The sequence below is a fragment of the Eucyclogobius newberryi genome, unplaced genomic scaffold (genome assembly GCF_026437365.1).
Source record: "Eucyclogobius newberryi isolate DKJ021-1_F unplaced genomic scaffold, fEucNew1.0.hap1 SCAF_16, whole genome shotgun sequence".
Taxonomy (NCBI): domain Eukaryota; kingdom Metazoa; phylum Chordata; class Actinopteri; order Gobiiformes; family Gobiidae; genus Eucyclogobius; species Eucyclogobius newberryi.
The window spans coordinates 26943969-26964761 of record NW_027315790.1 but is presented as its reverse complement, the minus strand read 5'-3'; the positions used below and the strand labels follow the sequence as shown (position 1 = coordinate 26964761).

At 41.8% G+C, this 20793-nt stretch overlaps 1 protein-coding gene across 1 annotated transcript in view; it reads left to right on the top strand.

The window, feature by feature from the left end:
- ext1b (exostosin glycosyltransferase 1b) overlaps positions 1 to 20793 on the top strand; it is a 210425-nt gene that overhangs the window by 148528 nt on the left and 41104 nt on the right. The window contains 3 exon segments of the mRNA XM_072448180.1: positions 5272 to 5365; positions 13940 to 14047; positions 16780 to 16899. Of these exon segments, the coding sequence (XP_072304281.1) occupies positions 5272 to 5365; positions 13940 to 14047; positions 16780 to 16899 (322 nt within the window).

Genomic DNA, 20793 nt, shown 5'->3' with positions numbered 1-20793 from the left:
GTCGAGAGGCAGAATTATACATCTGTTTTTTTATTTTCTCAATAAATAACATTGACAAGTGACAAGTGGAAAATGCTAATTAATTTTCAAACCAGGATTTTTTTTTTAAACCCTTCAAACACATGAACAAAGTGTTAGAAAATTCAAGACATTTTCAATCTCCTGAACTTGACATCACTGGGTTCCCACTTGCACAAACACATCAAAACCGGGACTCAACCTGGACTAGAACAAGACCAAACCAGACTCAAACGGGCTCAAACCGGAACCAAACCGGTCCAAAATAACCTTCTGCGACAGCTTGAACGAGGCTTCGCTCCCTCGCCACGCACCGCTTCACAATCGTCGCATTTATCTCCGTCTGCCGCTCGTCTTCAGTCCAGACTGGGCACAGACAGCCGGATCCATCACCGACCTGCAGGTGACGGTGACTCGGTGCGAGGGCTGTCAGTTTCCCAAAAGAGCGAGAGGAAACGCTTTTCCGAAGGCGCGAAACCGAGGTGTGATTCTGAGCGACGGCGTAACTTCCCCGTGAGAGGAGGCGACAGGTAACGGCACCGGGATCCGACCGGAGACACGATGTGAAGTAATGAGCCGAGCTTCAGCCGCGGAACCTTCCAGAAATGTCTGAGACGTTCTGTGTTGAAAAGGGAATGAGATCAGACTCGATTATTCATGAACGACTGGGTTGATGAGTTATCGTATTTTCCAGACTAAAAGTCGCACCTTTTTTCATAGTTTTGGCCGGGTTGCGACTTATACTTATATTTATACTTATATACTTATACTCCGGAGCGACTTATATGTGATATTATTTGTTATTTTCACACTTGCAGCCGCATTTCATTCTCCAGTGCGACTTATATATGTTTTTTTTTTCTCTATTACGCATTTTTTGGCTGGTGTGACTTATACTCCAGTGCGACTTATAGTCCAGAAAATACAGTAGAAATTTCTCCAAACATTAGTAAAGAAAAGCAGTTTTTTTTCTTTCTTATTTTGCATTTTTTGGCTGGTGCTACTTATAGTCCAGAAAATACGGTAGAAATTTATCCAAAAATTAGTAAAGAAAAGCAGTTTTTTTTTTTTTTTTTTTCTTTCTACATTTTTTGGGTGGTGCAGAGTTTATGATTCGAAACGAGAACAGGATCTGATTCCCCTCTGTGTGCAAAAAAACGACTTATTTAATCATTAAAACATTAAAATCATATTCTATTGTTGATATTTCTCCTCCGGACGTTTATGCAGAAGACAGTTACGCTAAGGATAATTTGGTTATGATACAGATTAGAACTTGGCCTTTTCTATAATAAGGTTAAATGCTTGACTTCTTAAACATATTTAGTTTTTAATCTTTACAATATATTCAATATATTCAGAAAAACAAGCAATTATGGAGAAAAAGATGCAGCGTACAAGACGAGCAAAGGGAAAAAACGTCGAGGTCGAGCTTCAGTCATAAACAGCAGCACATTTAAAATACTCTTTCACTTTTTATTATGGTTTTGCCAAAGTGCTGTACATATTTCAAAAGCTTATGACATAAATACAGTAAATTTGTGACATTAATCATGAAAACAAATAAACAAACACAAATAAATGACAGGTTCAGCTTGTGTTTAAAGTCGTCCTGAAATTATTTGTTTTAGTGATTTAAAAACAAGGCTGTGAATTACAATTATTTAAGTAGTTGACTATTATTTTTTAATTATCAACCAGGTACAGATCTCCAAATGCTGCCTGAGGGATTGTAGATGGAGAATGGTTACAAATAAAGTGTATTATTGATGATATTTTTGACATTTTGATATAATCGTCTGTTTGATCCAGAGGACGATTACAATTATCGACTGGTCACAATTAGTCCGTTAATCGTTGCAGCCCTAATTAAAACCATTTGTGTATTCATGAGTATCAGCTTCATTTTCGCAGATTTTAGACTAGGGCTGCAATTGGATTTGCAACGGATGCAATTAAAAAATCTCCAACGCTGCAATTTTTGAAGAACCGTAATTTCCTGTGCAAACAAAAATATCCAGTGTCATTCTGCATGAAAAGCTTAAACACTGTAGTTCAAACATGTTCTGAAATGATGTGTTATGTTTCAGGGTTTTTTGTGGATTCTCCTGAACGTGTTTGAAATGTGAACTTTGAAGATTTCTTTGGCGACAGTGATGGATTCCACCATCAAACTTTAAAGTCACAATTATTGTGTGAAAAAACATCACGATTTAACGATTATTCACGATTATTTAGACTGTCGCGTCTTTGATTGGCTTTGATTCTCTGTTCCTTTGTGAGCGGCTTTTCGAAATGTAACTTTCTGAAAGACAATATAAAGTTACCGTATTTTCCGGACTATAAGTCGCACCAGTCAAAAAATGCATAATAGAGAAGAAAAAACATATATAAGTCACACTGGAGTATGAAATGCGGTTGCAAGTGTGAAAATAAGTCGCTCCAGAGTATAAGTATAAGCATATAAGTATAAATATAAGTATATAATTGCACCTTTTTACATAGTTTTGGCCAGGGTGCGACTTATACTTATATATATATATATATATATATATATAGTCCAGAAAATACGGTATATGGATTAATTCTAGTTGTGCTTTCTGACCTCGAAGCGATTTAGTGTGGTACACATTTTGAAAAAGTATCATAAATAGACCATTCATGCCCTTATAGTGCGGAAAATACGGTAAACATGACAACAAAAGTTCTTTACATCTAGCTCTATCTTATGGGCTATAGATCGAACAAAAGATACATCATTTTGCTTCTAAACTTGTCACGATTGTTAATTATCGATTCCCGTGACCTTCTTGTGACCTGAACAAGCACAATTATCGATTCGATCTCGACGCCATAGCGACCGGTCCCGATCTTTCATCACATTCTGGACCAGGAGCGGTGAAAGTCTTGAGCCGCCGCTTGTCCTTTCCTTGTTTACTTACTTACCTTGTTCTGTGCGCCCGCTCAGACCGCCGCCTCAGCACTGTCCCTGGTCAATACGGGCGCGGGGCGGTGCATGTGGTGCATGTGGAGCGGGACAATAACCTTTCCCGGGACGGCTCATGGATCTGGGGGCCCGGACGCGATGGATGAGGGCTAAACGATGAACGATTTCCTGCCTGAGCACTCCGTTTACCCGCAGCCCCCGGAAACACTAGACTTCATTATGGGGCTATTCTTAAAGCCGGGCATGTTTTTTATTGAACTGCACCGTCAATACGTACGAGACGCTGCAGTGCACGATGTTCAGGGCTATTTTAAACTACGCTCGTGGTCCATGTGTCGGGTTTTGGCTCGTACGAAAGGGATAAAACAGGGAATCGTGGAGGTTTTATTTTGGATTCGTGACATTTACTCAGGTCGATTGCGAGACAGGATTGTAGTACATGATTCCCGCCACAAGGGGTCAGTACAGGAGCGATTATTCTGTTTCGCGCAAAGAGTGTCGCTCATGTGTAACAGGTGGAATCAGCTCTGCAAATGAAAAAAAAAATGAAAAAAATTGCAAATGTAAGGAAAAAGTTCTGTTTTACATGTAATAAACTCACAAATATTATGCATTTCCACAAATATAATCATTATTTAGTTGGTGGGAATGTTGTTATTATATCTGTGTGGCTTTATTACAGTTAAAACCAACAAGCTTTGTGTTACATATGCTGTTTATTACACCAATAATTGCAATTGTACACGTTTTGGTAGATTTGACACAACGTAATCTTTTTTTGTTTTTAATATTAACAAAATGAAAGTATTCGGTTTGGAGCAGAATTCAGACCCTGGAAGAGGAAATTTGACATTTTTTTTCTTATTCATGAACCTAATACTGAAAGACAGATTTAATAGTATTGAACGTGAAAAGCTAAAATTGCATTGAAAATGTGCTGTATAGAACAAAAACTCTGATCTACTGTACTTTTTACACTCATTTAACCTCATCATTCATTCAATCATCCACAGCAGCAATACATCTTATAACCACTAGAGCTGTAATCCTTTAGTTGTTAAGTCGATTAATCGGTCGACCGATATTTGCAGCAGCAGCTAAAAGGAGTCGAGATTGAGCGAGTGAATCGTGGGTTTAATCTAACGTCTCTAACATATAAATACAGTTTCCGTGTACTTTCCTGTGTGAATAGTTGTTTTTGAGAGGTGAAAATGTTCTGTTCCACGCGTGTTTTCTTTGCCTGTGACTCCAGCGTCGGGGCGTAATGAGCTTAACGCTTTGGCGATTGCATCAGTTTGTTTAGTGACTGATCAAAGCACTTCTTTTGATTTGGGGGGAATCGCTGCGGCGCACAGAACAGCAGGGGGCCCACCCAGCCGCTAACATTTACTTTTTAATCCTTACAATTGGTTTCGAATACACTTTGAATACCAAACACACACATAATTGATGGACAAGCCTGATAACAAAGATACGACGCTTCAGTTGTGCCTTCAACATGCCTTATTCTATGTTCTGAGTCACTAATGGTCTGAATTAGAAGGAGTTTGAAGCATTTGTCTTTCAACCAGGTTTTGACAGTTGATAACTTGATATCCATTGCCAAATTCAACAAAGTATTAAAAAATTTGGCTTGACAAGTGAAATAACCGTTATTAACCATGTGTCAAGTGGTTTAAAGGACACATATTAGGCTAATTTGACTTTTTTTTTTCATCTTTAAACGTTGTTCCTTCATCAAAAACCTACGCCTAAGCCTCACTCACGCTTGTTTGATCAATCCTCTCCCTCAGAAAACACTCCGTTTCAAGTTTCCCAGATTTGTGACGTTAGCGTTAGAGTTCCGAGAGTTTTGAGTCCGTAAATCATCATCGGAATAGTTCTGAGCATGTCTTGTGTCAAACCATGTTCATTATAGCTCTGTACTTGGATTAGTATGCTGAGGGAAAGCTAGCTTTTCTCGATTTCTCCATGGTATTTCCCTCTGCGGCCAGTAGATGGAGTTCTAATAGGGAACGCCTCACAGATAGAAAGTCACGCGTACTTTCAGTCGATACATTATGTTAAGTTCTAAAACATGAGATGCTAATGAGAGGTCCTCAAGAGCAGGTTTAAAGGCTAATAACGATACAAATGTTGTATAATATGTGTATTTGCTTGACTGAATGTCTCTACCCTCTCTCTTCTCATTTCGTTAGACCAGAAAATCGTTTTAAATGTTTGGTGAAGCGTATTATGTTCAGTGTGCTGTGTGTTACTATGTTGTCGAGCCTTTAATAAACCTGTTTTCTCTCTGTCTGTTTCAGATTCGACTACAAAGAAATGCTCCATAACTCCACCTTCTGCCTGGTTCCTCGCGGCCGGCGTCTCGGCTCCTTCCGTTTCCTGGAGGCGCTTCAGGTCAGTGCCTCCCACCGAGATTTAATCAAGCTTTAATTCAGTTTATATGAAGGGATCTCCAAACTATTGGCCTCATGCTTGTATTAACAACATACCAGACCAGTGAAGGGACGAGGAGAGAAGTTTAGTCGTACAATTTCTACAGCAAATCACACACACGAAGCAGTAGGTTCTATTAGACGGGAGAGGACAGGGTGAAATGGGGGACGAGAGAGGGGAAGACATGCAGTCAATCGTCAGAGTCTGGATTTGAAGCGAGACCTCTTGTCTAAGTGTGACCGGAGTGTTCCTGCGTTGTGTTATGGAATCGATGTGTCAGTCGAGTGGCCACGAGACACAGTTTATGCGTTTTTTCTTGTCACTGGTGAACAGAAAAACACCAAACAAGTTTACACGTGCCACGAGGCAAATCCAACCCAAACTCAAAGGGATATAACAACAATTAAATCAATATACAGCTTATAAAACATGAAGGACGACACGAGGGATGACTGACCTCTTCCCCGCACGGACATATTAAAAGGGAAGAGGAAGTCACGACCCTCAAATTTTTCAAGGGAAACACGTGAAGAAGAAGTAGGGGCTGGAGGACCTTGACAGCAAAATAAAACAAATACCAGGCATGTTGAACACAATATTAAACAAAAATAATAAAGATTTTGTGCGATTATACTACAATAATACATGAACTGGTACATAAGGGTGACCTGGGGCAACGGAAAGAGAGTTTACATTTAAAAGCACAGATCAGTCACTGGATGAGTTCCCCTCATAACGACCCGCCCCTCTGCACCTCCACCCAAACCCGACCTGACGGAGTTCACAGGTGGGTGAGCCAGTGTGATATGGATTTCACACCTTTAGCGGTGGCGTTCATGTAAAGAACATCGCCATAATCAGACACACTAAAACAGGCTTTATTACAAATACAATCTTAATGTTTGTGTCTGTTTCTGCATGAATTGTGTTTAAAAGACAGCCCTGTTCTAAAAGGAAACCTAGGTATTTATAATTTGATAAACTTGTAGCGTTTCCTGAGCGATCTGAAGCAGACCCTCTGTGCTTGAAAAATACTTTTTTAATCTTAATCACTTAAAACTTAATCAGACCCTTTCTCCATGAAAAATACCTTCAGCTTTAGTTTGATCTGAATTCAACACTAACTTTAGGAGATAACCAGACTAAAGCAGTAACGCCCTGTATCATCTGCATCAAATTATAAGTAAAAGTATCACATACAATAATCTAGTGAAGTAAAAGTATTGAGGCACCTGTTTGGAAATGTATTTTTAGAGTTAAGTGTCTAATGCAGTGATTTTCAGTCAAAAGAAGCGACTGAATCAATAACTTCATTTTCTGGTCATTTTTCTTTATTTTTATTTGCTCAAAGCTGGTACTAGAATATAATAATGATAATAATAATAATAACAATGATGATGATGATGATGATGATGATGATAATAATGATGATGATAATAATAATAATGATGAGGATGATGATGATGATAATAATGATTATGATAATAATAATAATGACGATGATGGTGATGATGATAATAATAATGATGATGATAATAATAATGATGATGATAATAATAATGATGATGATGATGATGATAATAATGATAATAATAATAATGACGATGATGGTGGTGATGATAATAATAATGATGATGATAATAATAATGATGATGATGATGATGATGACGATGGTGATGATGATAATAATAATGATGATGATGATGATGATGATAATAATGATAATAATGATAATAAGGATGATGATGATGATGATAATAATGATAATAATAATAATGACGATGATGGTGATGATGATAATAATAATGATGATGATAATAATGATGATGATAATAATAATGATGATGATGATGATAATAATGATAATAATAATAATGACGATGATGATGATGATAAAATACACAATAAAAGTATTAAATCACTTCTAAAACAGTGTAGAAACCAGTGGAAAGAGCAAGAGTGGGACGACGATTGCAGAGCGTTAGCTTGTGTCTGGGTTTGTCTAAACAGGAAGTGGCTGCGCCGTGATCAAAGCCTCTGTGGTAAATTGAATAGTTTTGTTTCCACTTGATCATGTGTCAGATAAAAGATTGGTTCACATTAGTTTTACAAATACTTTTTTTCCATCTACAAATCTGCTCAAATGGGAATGTCTTTGAAGTGCGTCGCCTAAAACCACTTCAAACGGAACACTTATTAATCACTTTTGTGGGGATTGGAATAACAAATGTGGGATACGTCTCTTCAAATGACATTTCTACAGTAAAATATGTGTCTGTGGTTTTAAAATGCAACCAAATATCAACCGCTGCCTTTTATTAGTCTTATATTGTGAATTATAGCTGTAAATGAACTGTAAAGTGATGGATTGTGTTGCAATTAGCACTAAGATATTACATTAGGAAACAACCACACAAACAAAGGGTTCATTTGTCTGTTAATTTGCAATATATTATTCACTTTGACTCATAACTACATAATGTTTAATCAGAATAGACTGTTAACAACTTATTTTGATCATCGTAATCGTTATCTGGACGACGCAGACTCTTTAAGACGTAAAAAAATACCTTTTATAACAAAGACAGTGCTGTTATTAAATCAAAATCAATACAAAACCATCAATAATACACTTTATTCATAAATACCATATTTTCTGTAATATAAGGCGCACTGATTATAAAGTGCAACGTAAATAAATGGTCTATTTTCGATCATTTTCCATATATAAAGGACTATAAGGAGCATTAAACAAAACAAAACAAAAAACAAAAAAAAGTCTCAATTGAACTTTAATAATGCAGAATGCGCGGAATCTTCATTATCTTTTGGCAGTTGCTGTGAGATATTATTGCATATATAAAGTGCACTGTTGTTTTTTGAGAAAATTAAAGGCTTTCAAATTCACCTTATAATCCGGAAAAACCGGTAATCTATATCTAGAAGCCGTCAGTCAGCATATTTTTAACTTTTATCTGGTTGAAATGCATTAAAAAAGCCTAAATGTACAATAGAAATGATGTGTTCCGTTCTCTTCGCTCTCGTGTCCCGCTCTCTTCGCTCTTGTGTCCCGCTCTCTTCACTCTCGTGTCCCCCTCTCTTCACTCTCATGTCTCGCTCCCTTCACTCACACGTTTCCCGCTCTCTTCTCTCTCGCGTCCCGCTCTCTTCGCTCTCGCGTCCCGCTCTCTTCGTTCTCGCGTCCCGCTCTCTTCGCTCTCGTGTCCCGCTCTCTTCGCTCTTGCGTCCCGCTCTCTTCGTTCTCGCGTCCCGTTCTCTTCACTCTCGTGTCCCGCTCTCTTCACTCTCGTGTCCCGCTCTCTTCACTCTCGTGTCCCCCTTTCTTCGCTCTCGTGTCCCGCTCTCTTCTCTCTCATGTCCCGCTCTCTTCGCTCTCGTGTCCCGCTCTCTTCACTCTCGTGTCCCGCTCTCTTCTCTCTCGTGTCCCGCTCTCTTCGCTCTCGTGTCCCGCTCTCTTCGCTCTCGTGTCCCGCTCTCTTCTCTCTCGTGTCCCGCTCTCTTCACTCTCGTGTTCCGCTCTCTTCACTCTCGTGTCCCGCTCTCTTCGCTCTCGTGTTCCGCTCTCTTCTCTCTCATGTCCCGCTCTCTTCACTCTCGCGTCCCGCTCTCTTCACTCTCGCGTCCCGCTCTCTTCACTCTCGTGTCCCGCTCTCTTCACTCTCGTGTCCCGCTCTCTTCACTCTCGTGTCCCGCGTGATAATAATGATTATGATAATAATAATAATGACGATGATGGTGATGATGATAATAATAATGATGTGTCCCGCTCTCTTCACTCTCGTGTCCCGCTCTCTTCGCTCTCGTGTCCCGCTCTCTTCGCTCTCGTGTCCCGCTCTCTTCTCTCTCGTGTCCCGCTCTCTTCTCTCTCGTGTCCCGCTCTCTTCACTCTCGTGTCCCGCTCTCTTCACTCTCGTGTCCCGCTCTCTTCTCTCTCGTGTCCCGCTCTCTTCACTCTCGTGTCTCGCTCTCTTCTCTCTCATGTCCCGCTCTCTTCACTCTCGTGTCCCGCTCTCTTCACTCTCGTGTCCCGCTCTCTTCACTCTCGTGTCCCGCTCTCTTCTCTCTCGTGTCCCGCTCTCTTCACTCTCGTGTCCCGCTCTCTTCACTCTCGTGTCCCGCTCTCTTCACTCTCGTGTCCCGCTCTCTTCTCTCTCGTGTCCCGCTCTCTTCTCTCTCGTGTCCCGCTCTCTTCACTCTCGTGTCCCGCTCTCTTCGCTCTCGTGTCCCGCTCTCTTCGCTCTCGTGTCCCGCTCTCTTCGCTCTCGTGTCCCGCTCTCTTCTCTCTCGTGTCCCGCTCTCTTCTCTCTCGTGTCCCGCTCTCTTCACTCTCGTGTCCCGCTCTCTTCTCTCTCGTGTCCCGCTCTCTTCACTCTCGTGTCTCGCTCTCTTCTCTCTCGTGTCCCGCTCTCTTCACTCTCGTGTCCCGCTCTCTTCACTCTCGTGTCCCGCTCTCTTCACTCTCGTGTCCCGCTCTCTTCACTCTCGTGTCCCGCTCTCTTCTCTCTCGTGTCCCGCTCTCTTCACTCTCGTGTCCCGCTCTCTTCACTCTCGTGTCCCGCTCTCTTCACTCTCGTGTCCCGCTCTCTTCACTCTCGTGTCCCGCTCTCTTCACTCTCGTGTCCCGCTCTCTTCTCTCTCGTGTCCCGCTCTCTTCACTCTCGTGTCCCGCTCTCTTCACTCTCGTGTCTCGCTCTCTTCTCTCTCATGTCCCGCTCTCTTCGCTCTTGTGTCCCGCTCTCTTCACTCTCGTGTCCCCCTCTCTTCACTCTCATGTCTCGCTCCCTTCACTCACACGTTTCCCGCTCTCTTCTCTCTCGTGTCCCGCTCTCTTCGCTCTCGCGTCCCGCTCTCTTCGCTCTCGCGTCCCGCTCTCTTCACTCTCGTGTCCCGCTCTCTTCGCTCTCGCGTCCCGCTCTCTTCGTTCTCGCGTCCCGCTCTCTTCGCTCTCGTGTCCCGCTCTCTTCGCTCTCGCGTCCCGCTCTCTTCGTTCTCGCGTCCCGCTCTCTTCGCTCTCGTGTCCCGCTCTCTTCGCTCTCATGTCTCCGTTCTCTTCACTCTCGTGTCTCGCTCCCTTCACTGACACGTTTCCCGCCCTCTTCACTCTCGTGTCCCGCTCTCTTCACTCTCGTGTCCCGCTCTCTTCTCTCTCGTGTCCCGCTCTCTTCGCTCTCGTGTCCCGCTCTCTTCTCTCTCGTGTCCCGCTCTCTTCACTCGTGTCCCGCTCTCTTCACTCTCGTGTCCCGCTCTCTTCACTCTCGTGTCCCGCTCTCTTCTCTCTCGTGTCCCGCTCTCTTCGCTCTCGCGTCCCGCTCTCTTCGCTCTCGCGTCCCGCTCTCTTCACTCTCGTGTCCCGCTCTCTTCGCTCTCGCGTCCCGCTCTCTTCGTTCTCGCGTCCCGCTCTCTTCGCTCTCGTGTCCCGCTCTCTTCGCTCTCGCGTCCCGCTCTCTTCGTTCTCGCGTCCCGCTCTCTTCGCTCTCGTGTCCCGCTCTCTTCGCTCTCATGTCTCCGTTCTCTTCACTCTCGTGTCTCGCTCCCTTCACTGACACGTTTCCCGCCCTCTTCACTCTCGTGTCCCGCTCTCTTCGCTCTCGTGTCCCGCTCTCTTCACTCTCGTGTCCCGCTCTCTTCTCTCTCGTGTCCCGCTCTCTTCGCTCTCGTGTCCCGCTCTCTTCTCTCTCGTGTCCCGCTCTCTTCACTCTCGTGTCCCGCTCTCTTCACTCTCGTGTCCCGCTCTCTTCACTCTCGTGTCCCGCTCTCTTCACTCTCGTGTCTCCGTTCTCTTCACTCTTGTGTCCCGCTCTCTTCTCTCTCGTGTCTCCGTTCTCTTCGCTCTCGTGTCCCACTCTCTTCGCTCTCGTGTCCCGCTCTCTTCACTCTCGTCTCCCGCTCTCTTCGCTCTCGTGTCCCGCTCTCTTCGCTCTCGTGTCCCGCTCTCTTCTCTCTCGTGTCTCCGTTCTCTTCACTCTCGTGTCCCGCTCTCTTCGCTCTCGTGTCCCGCTCTCTTCACTCTCGTGTCCCGCTCTCTTCTCTCTCGTGTCCCGCTCTCTTCACTCTCGTCTCCCGCTCTCTTCGCTCTCGTCTCCCGCTCTCTTCGCTCTCGTGTCCCGCTCTCTTCTCTCTCGTGTCTCCGTTCTCTTCACTCTCGTGTCCCGCTCTCTTCGCTCTCGTGTCCCGCTCTCTTCACTCTCGTGTCCCGCTCTCTTCTCTCTCGTGTCCCGCTCTCTTCACTCTCGTGTCCCGCTCTCTTCGCTCTCGTGTCCCACTCTCTTCGCTCTCGTGTCCCGCTCTCTTCACTCTCGTCTCCCGCTCTCTTCGCTCTCGTGTCCCGCTCTCTTCGCTCTCGTGTCCCGCTCTCTTCTCTCTCGTGTCTCCGTTCTCTTCACTCTCGTGTCCCGCTCTCTTCGCTCTCGTGTCCCGCTCTCTTCACTCTCGTGTCCCCCTCTTGTACTCGTCCTCTTGCCCTCTTCCTGCTTATCCTTCACAGACGAGAGCACTTATCGCAGGACTCACACTCGCGTCCCTCAACACTCGAGAATACAGACTGCGCAACCGGCGAATGGATAATATTGCAGTTGTCGATTCGGCGTGTTCAAGTACATTTAAAAACGATTGAAAATGGCCCTGAAAAGAAAGGCGAAAAGTGACATTTCTGCCCTTTTATGTTTTATGGTCCGTTCACGTTTTGTGCAAGTTCCTGATGCTTTGTGAAAATATTGTTGGTAAATTGGTAAATCAGCGCAGATTATGCAAGAGTACTTCCCCATGTAGATTTTTATGCATCTATTTACCGTATTTTCCGGACTATAAGTCGCACTGGAGTATAAGTCGCACCAGCCAGAAATTGCATAATAGAGAAGAAAAAAACATATATAAGTTGCACTGGAGTATGAAATGCGGTTGCAAGAGTGAAAATAACAAATAATATCACATATAAGTCGCTCCAGAGTATAAGTATATAAGTATAAATATAAGTATAAGTCGCATGCCACTTATAGTCCGGAAAATATGGTACTGAAATTGGATTTATGTTTGTTTTGTAGTCAAAGTTGAATTTGAATCCCCCTAAAATCTTGAATATGCTTCTCCATTAGAACCGAGTCAAGTTAATCGATCAATCGTAACTAATCTAGTCATTGAATCATCTTTATTTTGGCTAAACACAGACTTCTAAACATGTGAGAAGAGGTTTTTTACTTCACAAAGACACGGGAAACATGAACATTTGGCGTTTTGGATCTATATTTGAAGTAAACATACTCCCTCTGGAAATCACATATTTGATTCTTTGTAGATTTTAGGGGCTCATTAAGAGGTTTGCCCAGCTAAAAGTCTGTAGTCTGTGGATAAACTCACACTTCATGCAGGTTTTGAGGTGAAAGAACAGTGATTTAATATACTTTAGTTTAGACGTCTGTTTATGGACAACTTCAACTTCAACACGTAATGAGGTCCCGAAGGCCGACGATGCAAACTGACACACACACACACACGCACACGCACACTCGCACACACACACACGCACACTCGCACACGCACACTCGCACACGCACACACACACTCACACACACACGCACACTCGCACACTCGCACACACACACACGAACACACACACACGCACACTCGCACACACGCCCACGCACACTCGCACACGCACACACGCACACGCACACTCGCACACGCACACTCGCACACGCACACTCGCACACGCACACACGCACACGCACACACGCGCACACACACACACGCACACTCGCACACGCACACTCGCACACGCACTCGCACACGCACACACTCACACGCACGCACACACACACACACACACACACACTCACACACACACACACACTCACACACACACACACACTCACTCACTCACACACACTCGCACACACGCACACACACACTCACACACACACACACTCACTCACACACACACACACTCACACACACGCACACACACACACACACACACACACTCACACACACACACACACTCACACACACACACACACTCACTCACTCACACACACTCGCACACACGCACACACACACTCACACACACACACACTCACTCACACACACACACACTCTCACACACGCACACACACACGCACTACAAGACGTGAGAAGAAAAGCAATATTTAAGTTCATTTAGTGCAGAAAACCGTATCACACAGCAACTTTCTGCACACATCTTTAGCTTTTTTAACCGTTTTATGACTGAATAGTGTCTCCATAGTTGTTACTTTTAATAATTTGGTACGTTTGTTTCCATAAAGCTGGTTACATTCTAGACACCGTGAATGAAACGAACTGATTTATTTCACTGTTGTTCGGTCGGAAGTGTCTATGACGGTGAATAATTGCTAAATTGTGATCGTTCTTCTCACGATAATGTGCATCGTGACGTCTGTGATTGTGACTTGTGGTGAAATCTGGTCCTCGATCCGACACGACGGGACGTTCTGTTGCATTTGTGGCGCTCACGTTCCGGTTTGTGTGTGTGCGTTTTAGGCAGCGTGTGTCCCGGTGATGCTGAGTAACGGCTGGGAGCTTCCCTTCTCCGAGATCATCGACTGGAAAACCGCCGCCGTCATCGGGGACGAGAGGCTCCTGCTGCAGGTGATCCACAAACACAAACACAGGCTTTACAGAAGTCTCTAAAGGTTCATCTTTTGGATTACCGTATTTTCCGGACTATAAGACGCACCGGCGTATAAGTCGCACCAGCCAAAAAATGAATAATAGAGAAGAAAAAACATATATAAGTTGCACTGGAGTATGAAATGTGGTTGCAAGTGTGAAAATAACAAATAATATCACATATAAGTCGCTCCGGAGTATAAGTATATAGGTATAAATATAAGTATAAATCGCACCAGCCAAAAAATGCACAATAGAGAAGAAAAAACATATATAAGTCACACTGTAGTATGAAATGCGGTTGCAAGTGTGAAAATAACAAATAATATCACATATGAGTCGCTCCGGAGTATAAGTATATAAGTATAAATATCAAGTATAAGTCGTAATATCAAGTATAAGTCGCACCCCGGCCAAAACTATGAAAAAAGTGCGACTCATAGTCCAGAAAATACGGTAACTGCATTATTATACTGTATGCCTGACACAAGTTGAATGGCATCTCTATTTCTACTTAAATTAAATTGAATAAAACATTGAATTCTTTGCTTTTCCCCCCTGTGCGATCTGTAGGACACAGGATAACTGCACTGTAATAAATGTACTTGTTTACTCTGTGTTCACGTATATTTCTGTTGATGATTTGTGTTTTTAACATTTTGCCACGACCACAAAAGCACTTGAGCAGAACGCACTGGTAATGAGCACTTGACATGAAGGCAGTAAAAGCTCTGATTGTTCACCTGAATACATGCTTTTACAATAAATCTGTACATATTTGACTTTATTAAATGCAAATAATTGGGTACTGATCCTTTAAACAATCACTCATAATGTCTTTATTTGGTATAATTCAAAAAAGCAATTCCAAAATGCTTTTCAGACAATTCAAATCACACGACGATATAAAATCAAAATATAAACATTCATAAAACTAGAATCATTATCATCATTGTTGAACTGATTAGTCGTATGCACCTCTGAACAGAACCGCTTCAAGTCTTTTTCAATATGTAAGTATGTTTTAATTTTCTATGTGCAAAAATTTTTATAAAACGTCTTGGAAACAAGCAAACAACTCCAAAATATCTGAGTAATCTTGTAATTGAGTAAATGAGATACGTTTATGCAGGAAATTTGATTTACACAATACGACGAGGAGATAAAACAGTAGTAAATTATTAATCAGTGTTTTTAATTTTTTATGATCCAAAACTAAAATAAGTTACTATTATTTTCTCTCTTTTTTTAAAAAAGAAGGCTCCATTTGACTTTATCTTCCGAATTAATCATAATAAAGTATCTAAATATCTCAAATAAATAAGATATATGGATTAAATGAACACGTTTATTATATTTATTCCCTTTAATTATGAGTTATAAGATCACAATAACTCATAATTAAAATGAATAAATGTAACAAACGTGTTCATTTAATCCATATATCATATTTATTTGAGATATTTCGATTTTTCCTTGTTTGCTGACCACATTTGCGGCGTTTCTCGTGACATTCACGTCACATACTTCTTTTTTCTTCTCAAATGTTCACAAACAAACAAAGTGAAGAGGCTTTTGCTCGGCGCCACATGAGAGAAAGTCATTACACGGACGTTAAACCTGGAGAGCGTGAAGTGTGTCTGACTCTCATTTACACCAAACACCAAACACACTGTCATCGCGCTTCGTTTTACTGCCTTGGATACTGCCTTTCGTGGCCCGTTTGTCATATTTCTGTATATAATTTGGTTTTTGAATCGGCGTCTGAAGTGGAAATGCTCGCGGGAGTGTTTTACTAATGTGCACGCCAAACACTGTAATTATGTTGTTAATTTAAAAGTGCCGATGAGATGCCCCGGGGTTTTCAAAGTGTTGAAACTTCTGTTAGAGGAAGAAGCGAAAAACGATTCACATTCTCAACCCCTTTAAAAAACAAAAATGTCAATATATTTGAAATGTACTTTGCCTGTTTTTCTGCAACAGCACTAATTTGAATATTTTTGACATATTAATACAGTCACTGATGTCCTAAAAGTGTGACATTAGAGCTCCATATCTCTATGTAACTTTGCAATCATAGTTAAGAATGTAACTGTGGTTCTATGAAGCCTGTGATGAACTCGCTATCTCTAGTTGTAGTTTTGTGTGTAGATTTGAAGAAATTTGACAAACAACACTATTTTGAGTAATAGTAGTAATATATTTTAGTATGTAGAGCCTTTCGGGACACTCAAGTAAATGTATCTTGCCTGTTTTTGTTACGCAAATCAAAATTAACCCATAAGAACATAATCCAAAACTATTTAGAAAACCCTAATACAATAAGTTTAAGTTAATAAAACTGCACACACAATGAAAGTGTTTGGTATTACCCTGTTTTCCCTGAATAGTGTCCAGTAAAATGCATTATTGTATATTTTTTCACAATAAACATGACCAAAAATGTCCAATGTCAACATCTCCAAACGGCCATTCACATGTAACTTTATAAAGCAACAAAATAATTCAAAGTGCTTTACACAACAGCCTGATGTGGCCCTGGTTCTTGCCCAGTTCAGTCCTCGGTTTGGTCCTTTTCTGGTCCTGGTTTAGCCCTGGCAAAGCTTACGTCTGAATCCAGCCCTAGTTCAGTCCGTATTCTGATGAGGTGTGTTCTAGTGTAACGTTCCCCATGGAGACGGTCTCTTTAACCTTCATCTGTTGTGCTTCAGATCCCGACCACGGTGCGCTCCATCCACCAGGACAAGATCCTGTCGCTGAGGCAACAGACGCAGTTCCTGTGGGAGGCGTACTTCTCGTCCGTGGAGAAGATCGTGCTGACCACACTGGAGGTGAGGCTCTGCTCCGCACCACCAGGAGCTTCACAAATCATGTCACGGAGCGTTAAAGCCGTGGGATCTGTGTGTGGAGGGAAAGGCTGGTGTCTGCTACGACGGGGAAAATGGTGGAAAAAACATTTACAGAATTTTCTGGACTACAAGTCGCACCTTTTTTCATAGTTTTGGCCGGGGTGCGACTTATACTTACATTTATACTCATATACTTATACTCTGGAGCGACTTATATGTGATTGTATTTGTTATTTTCACACTTGCAACTGCATTTCATACTCCAGTGCAACTAATATGTTTTTTTCTTCTCTATTATACATTTTTTGGCTGGTGTGACTTATACTCCAGTGCGACTTATAGTCCGGAAAATATGGTATCAGGATTTCGACTGTCCTTATTTTTGATCAATCATGAATCACAAAAACAAATAAAACTGACTTTCAATCTCTATTTCATAATTCATTTACTTTGAGTTTGTGCCAAGATAAATATTACAGCCTCAGTAGAAGAAAAAACAATATTAACCTATATCTTATGTAATATTAGGATTGAAGATTATAAAACACATAGATCATATCTTTCATGGGCATTTCTTTTCTTCTAATGATTTGGATCTTGGTTGTATTTCAAATTAAATCAGTGGCACAGCCTTCGTTTCTGGCTTGGTTTCCTAATTGCTTTTCACAACAAACATACATTTAGCCACTCTGAGCAAGAGCCTGCCTTCAAATCTGAAGAGAACTCTGGAGATAAACACAGCCCTGTTTGTCACATGTCGCGGCATTGAAAGTGTTTGGTCAAATGAAACATAAAAAGGCCTCGAAAACTACGTCTTTTTGTTTGGCAAATATGTCCAGTTTCGAGAGGCCCAAACATTGGTACAAACGTGGCCAATATTCAACATTATTATTGTACGTTTCTGTCTCTGTATCTTGTGCGTATGAAAAAAAAGAAAAAGAAACATAATTTAAGAACCTAAAAATGCAATTGGATCAACACGCTATCTCAAGAAAGTGAAATACAAACTCAAAATATTTAGTTACTTTTCCAATAAACAAAAGAAATGCAAACAATTTTCATTATTTTAATCCATATAGTGTTTAATTAACTCTTCATGGCAGCGTTTGTGAAGGATCCCTCATTTTTTATCAACTATAATTACATTTACAAGTGAAGAGTCTATCAATAGTCCCTCCAGACTAATCCAAAGCACATTTACCCGCCATTTCTCATCAATCTAAAGGTCATTTCTCTCTCGTTCTATTAACAATGCTATTCTAAAACCCCTCTCGAGCACAGATCATGTCACTTAATAACGACGTCCCCTTTGCGAGTGACAATGCATTTCCACAAACCAAGTCTCCTCGTTTCCCGCCAGGCGCCGATCGACTTTATTAACGGTATAAGCGCGTGGCGTCTGGGGGAATCTTCGTCTCGTTCGTATTATCGAGCGGCGAGCTGTTGTTTGCACATGCAGGGGACGATCTCGAAGTTGCAGTCACGCCGAGGATACGAACGCCCTCCTCACTATGCGCTCACGCCGTTCCGCTCACGCCGACGCCACCAGCCTCTAGAGTGAAGCGCACAGGTGAAGCGCACGGCGGGTCGGGCACTTTTTGGTAACGATGCAGTTGGATTTAGATTCGTTTTGGCGTCTTTAGTCTTTGTTTATGGGGTCGAATTTGGTTTGCGGTGATTAAGAGGCATCAAACGTACGTCGGAGCATGTACACAATAAGTGAAAATAGACGTGCAGAATGAGAGCTTTGTGCAGAGTGACCTTATTTAAATGGGAAATGGCTGCGGGGACAAAACTCTCAGTGTCGTATCTTTAAAACTGTTTATTTTCCTCAAGTAGAAGTCGAATTATTCAGCCAAAACGTTGCTTATCACAACGGATTGCGGCAAAAAACTACAAAAGGTCAAATTAAATGTTAACTTTACACCTTTCAAGCACATTATACAAACAGCTACGGCCGCTATTTATTTGTGGATGATTTATGTTCATTTACCGTATTTTCCGGACTATAAGTTGCACCAGCCAAAAAATGCAAAATAGAGCCACGAAATGTATAAGTCGCATTTTTTGGGTAAATTTATCTGATAAAATCCAAGACCAAGAACAGACATTTAATCTTGAAATACAATTTAAAATAATAACAGATGAGAGAACATGGTGAATAGGTGTACGTATGCTAACGCTAACACCTTCAGCTACATGAGGCACAGACAGAACTGTGGTAAGTGTCTGGTATGTTAACGTAACATATGAACAGTTATTCAGATAACTATAGCATAAAGAACATGCTAACACGTTTACCAAAGCATCAGTTTTACCCCAAATCACTAAATCCACTGAATTCTTCTTCCTCTGTGTCACTTCTAAACAACTCCACAAACTCCAGAGGAAGAGGAAGTGCAGATTCTTCTTCTGCGTCGCTTAGAGCCTAGAGCGCCCTCTTGTGGAGTGTGAAAATAATGAATAATATCACATATAAGTCGCTCTGGAGTATAAGTCGCACCCCGGACAAAACTATAGTAGTAAAATACTGTAGTGTTTACAATAGCGTAACACTTCCTACACAAGGATCTAACTTAAGATTTAATGAGGTGCTTCATACTTTGCCATTAATAATGAGGAATTTCAGAATTGTACTTGACTAAAAAAAAACCACAAAATGTAAGACTTAACCTCAAGAATGACATACGGTTATGCGAGTGAATCATGCATCATGCACTCTGCAAACGAGCTCGGTTCTTGGCTTTTTAAAAGATTCAATCAATATTTCAGCGAGCCATTGACGCTGCATTACCCAATTTTCAAACCACAAAAGGAGAATGTCTGTATTTAAATCTGTCGCATTTACAGCGTTCACAAAACCTTCGTCACACGCGTTCAGTTTTAGGCGACTTTCAAACCGCAGCGTGAGACGGGGGTGGATCATTCTGCAGTTTTATGATCGATAAAGCAGATGATTACGCCTCCGTGTGTTTGTGTCTTTATTTCTTCATTTACCAAATCCTTCTTTACAAAACAAGCTCACAAATTCATCTTAAACAAATCGATTATTGAGATAATTGTCATCTCAAACAAGCCTCTCGATCAGGTGCTGAGAGAAAATGGTTTTAATCCTCAGACGGAGCAAGAACAAGAACAAAACAGTGCATTTAGTGTTTCTTTCTCAAGCTGCATTACTTTAGCTTTAACTTCAAATTTGGTTAAATAAAAACATCTATTCTACTTGATAACTGGAGGCACTGCTCTGTCTGAAGCTCTGTTTATCTGCACAACCTTTGCATAAACTGAGCCCAAACCACGACAGGCCAGTTCATTTGTGCGTAACTTTATCTCAAATAACATTAGCATCGCGAGTTATCAGTGTGAGCTGTAAAAAAGCCATTTGAGAACAACCAAAACGAACAAAAACACATAATGGAGCGATTCTGAACAAAGAGGAGCTTTCGGGTCAGTAAATAGCAGCCGATAAAAAAGACATTACATCTACATTATCGCTTAGAGTTTGAATTTAAAAGGCGCCTGGAAGCGGGGACAAAAGACTTCAGACACCTATTTGTTTTGGAAGAGGAACAAGAGAGCGACGGCCCGAGGGCAGGAGAGAGAACTCACTTTTTAACAATACGGCTTTGTGAGTCAAGAATCACAATGGCTTTTGGAAGAGAAGAAGAAGAAGTCTCTGGAAGTATCCTCCAGCGTAATGTCACGGCAACGTAATGACAAAAGGATAAAGATGCAGCTTTTTCTTTACTAATGTTTGGATACATTTCTACCGTATGTTCTGGACTATAAGTCGCACCAGTTAAAAAAACGCATAAGAGAGAAGAAAAAACATATATAAGTTGCACTGGAGTATGAAATGCGGTTGCAAGTGTGAAA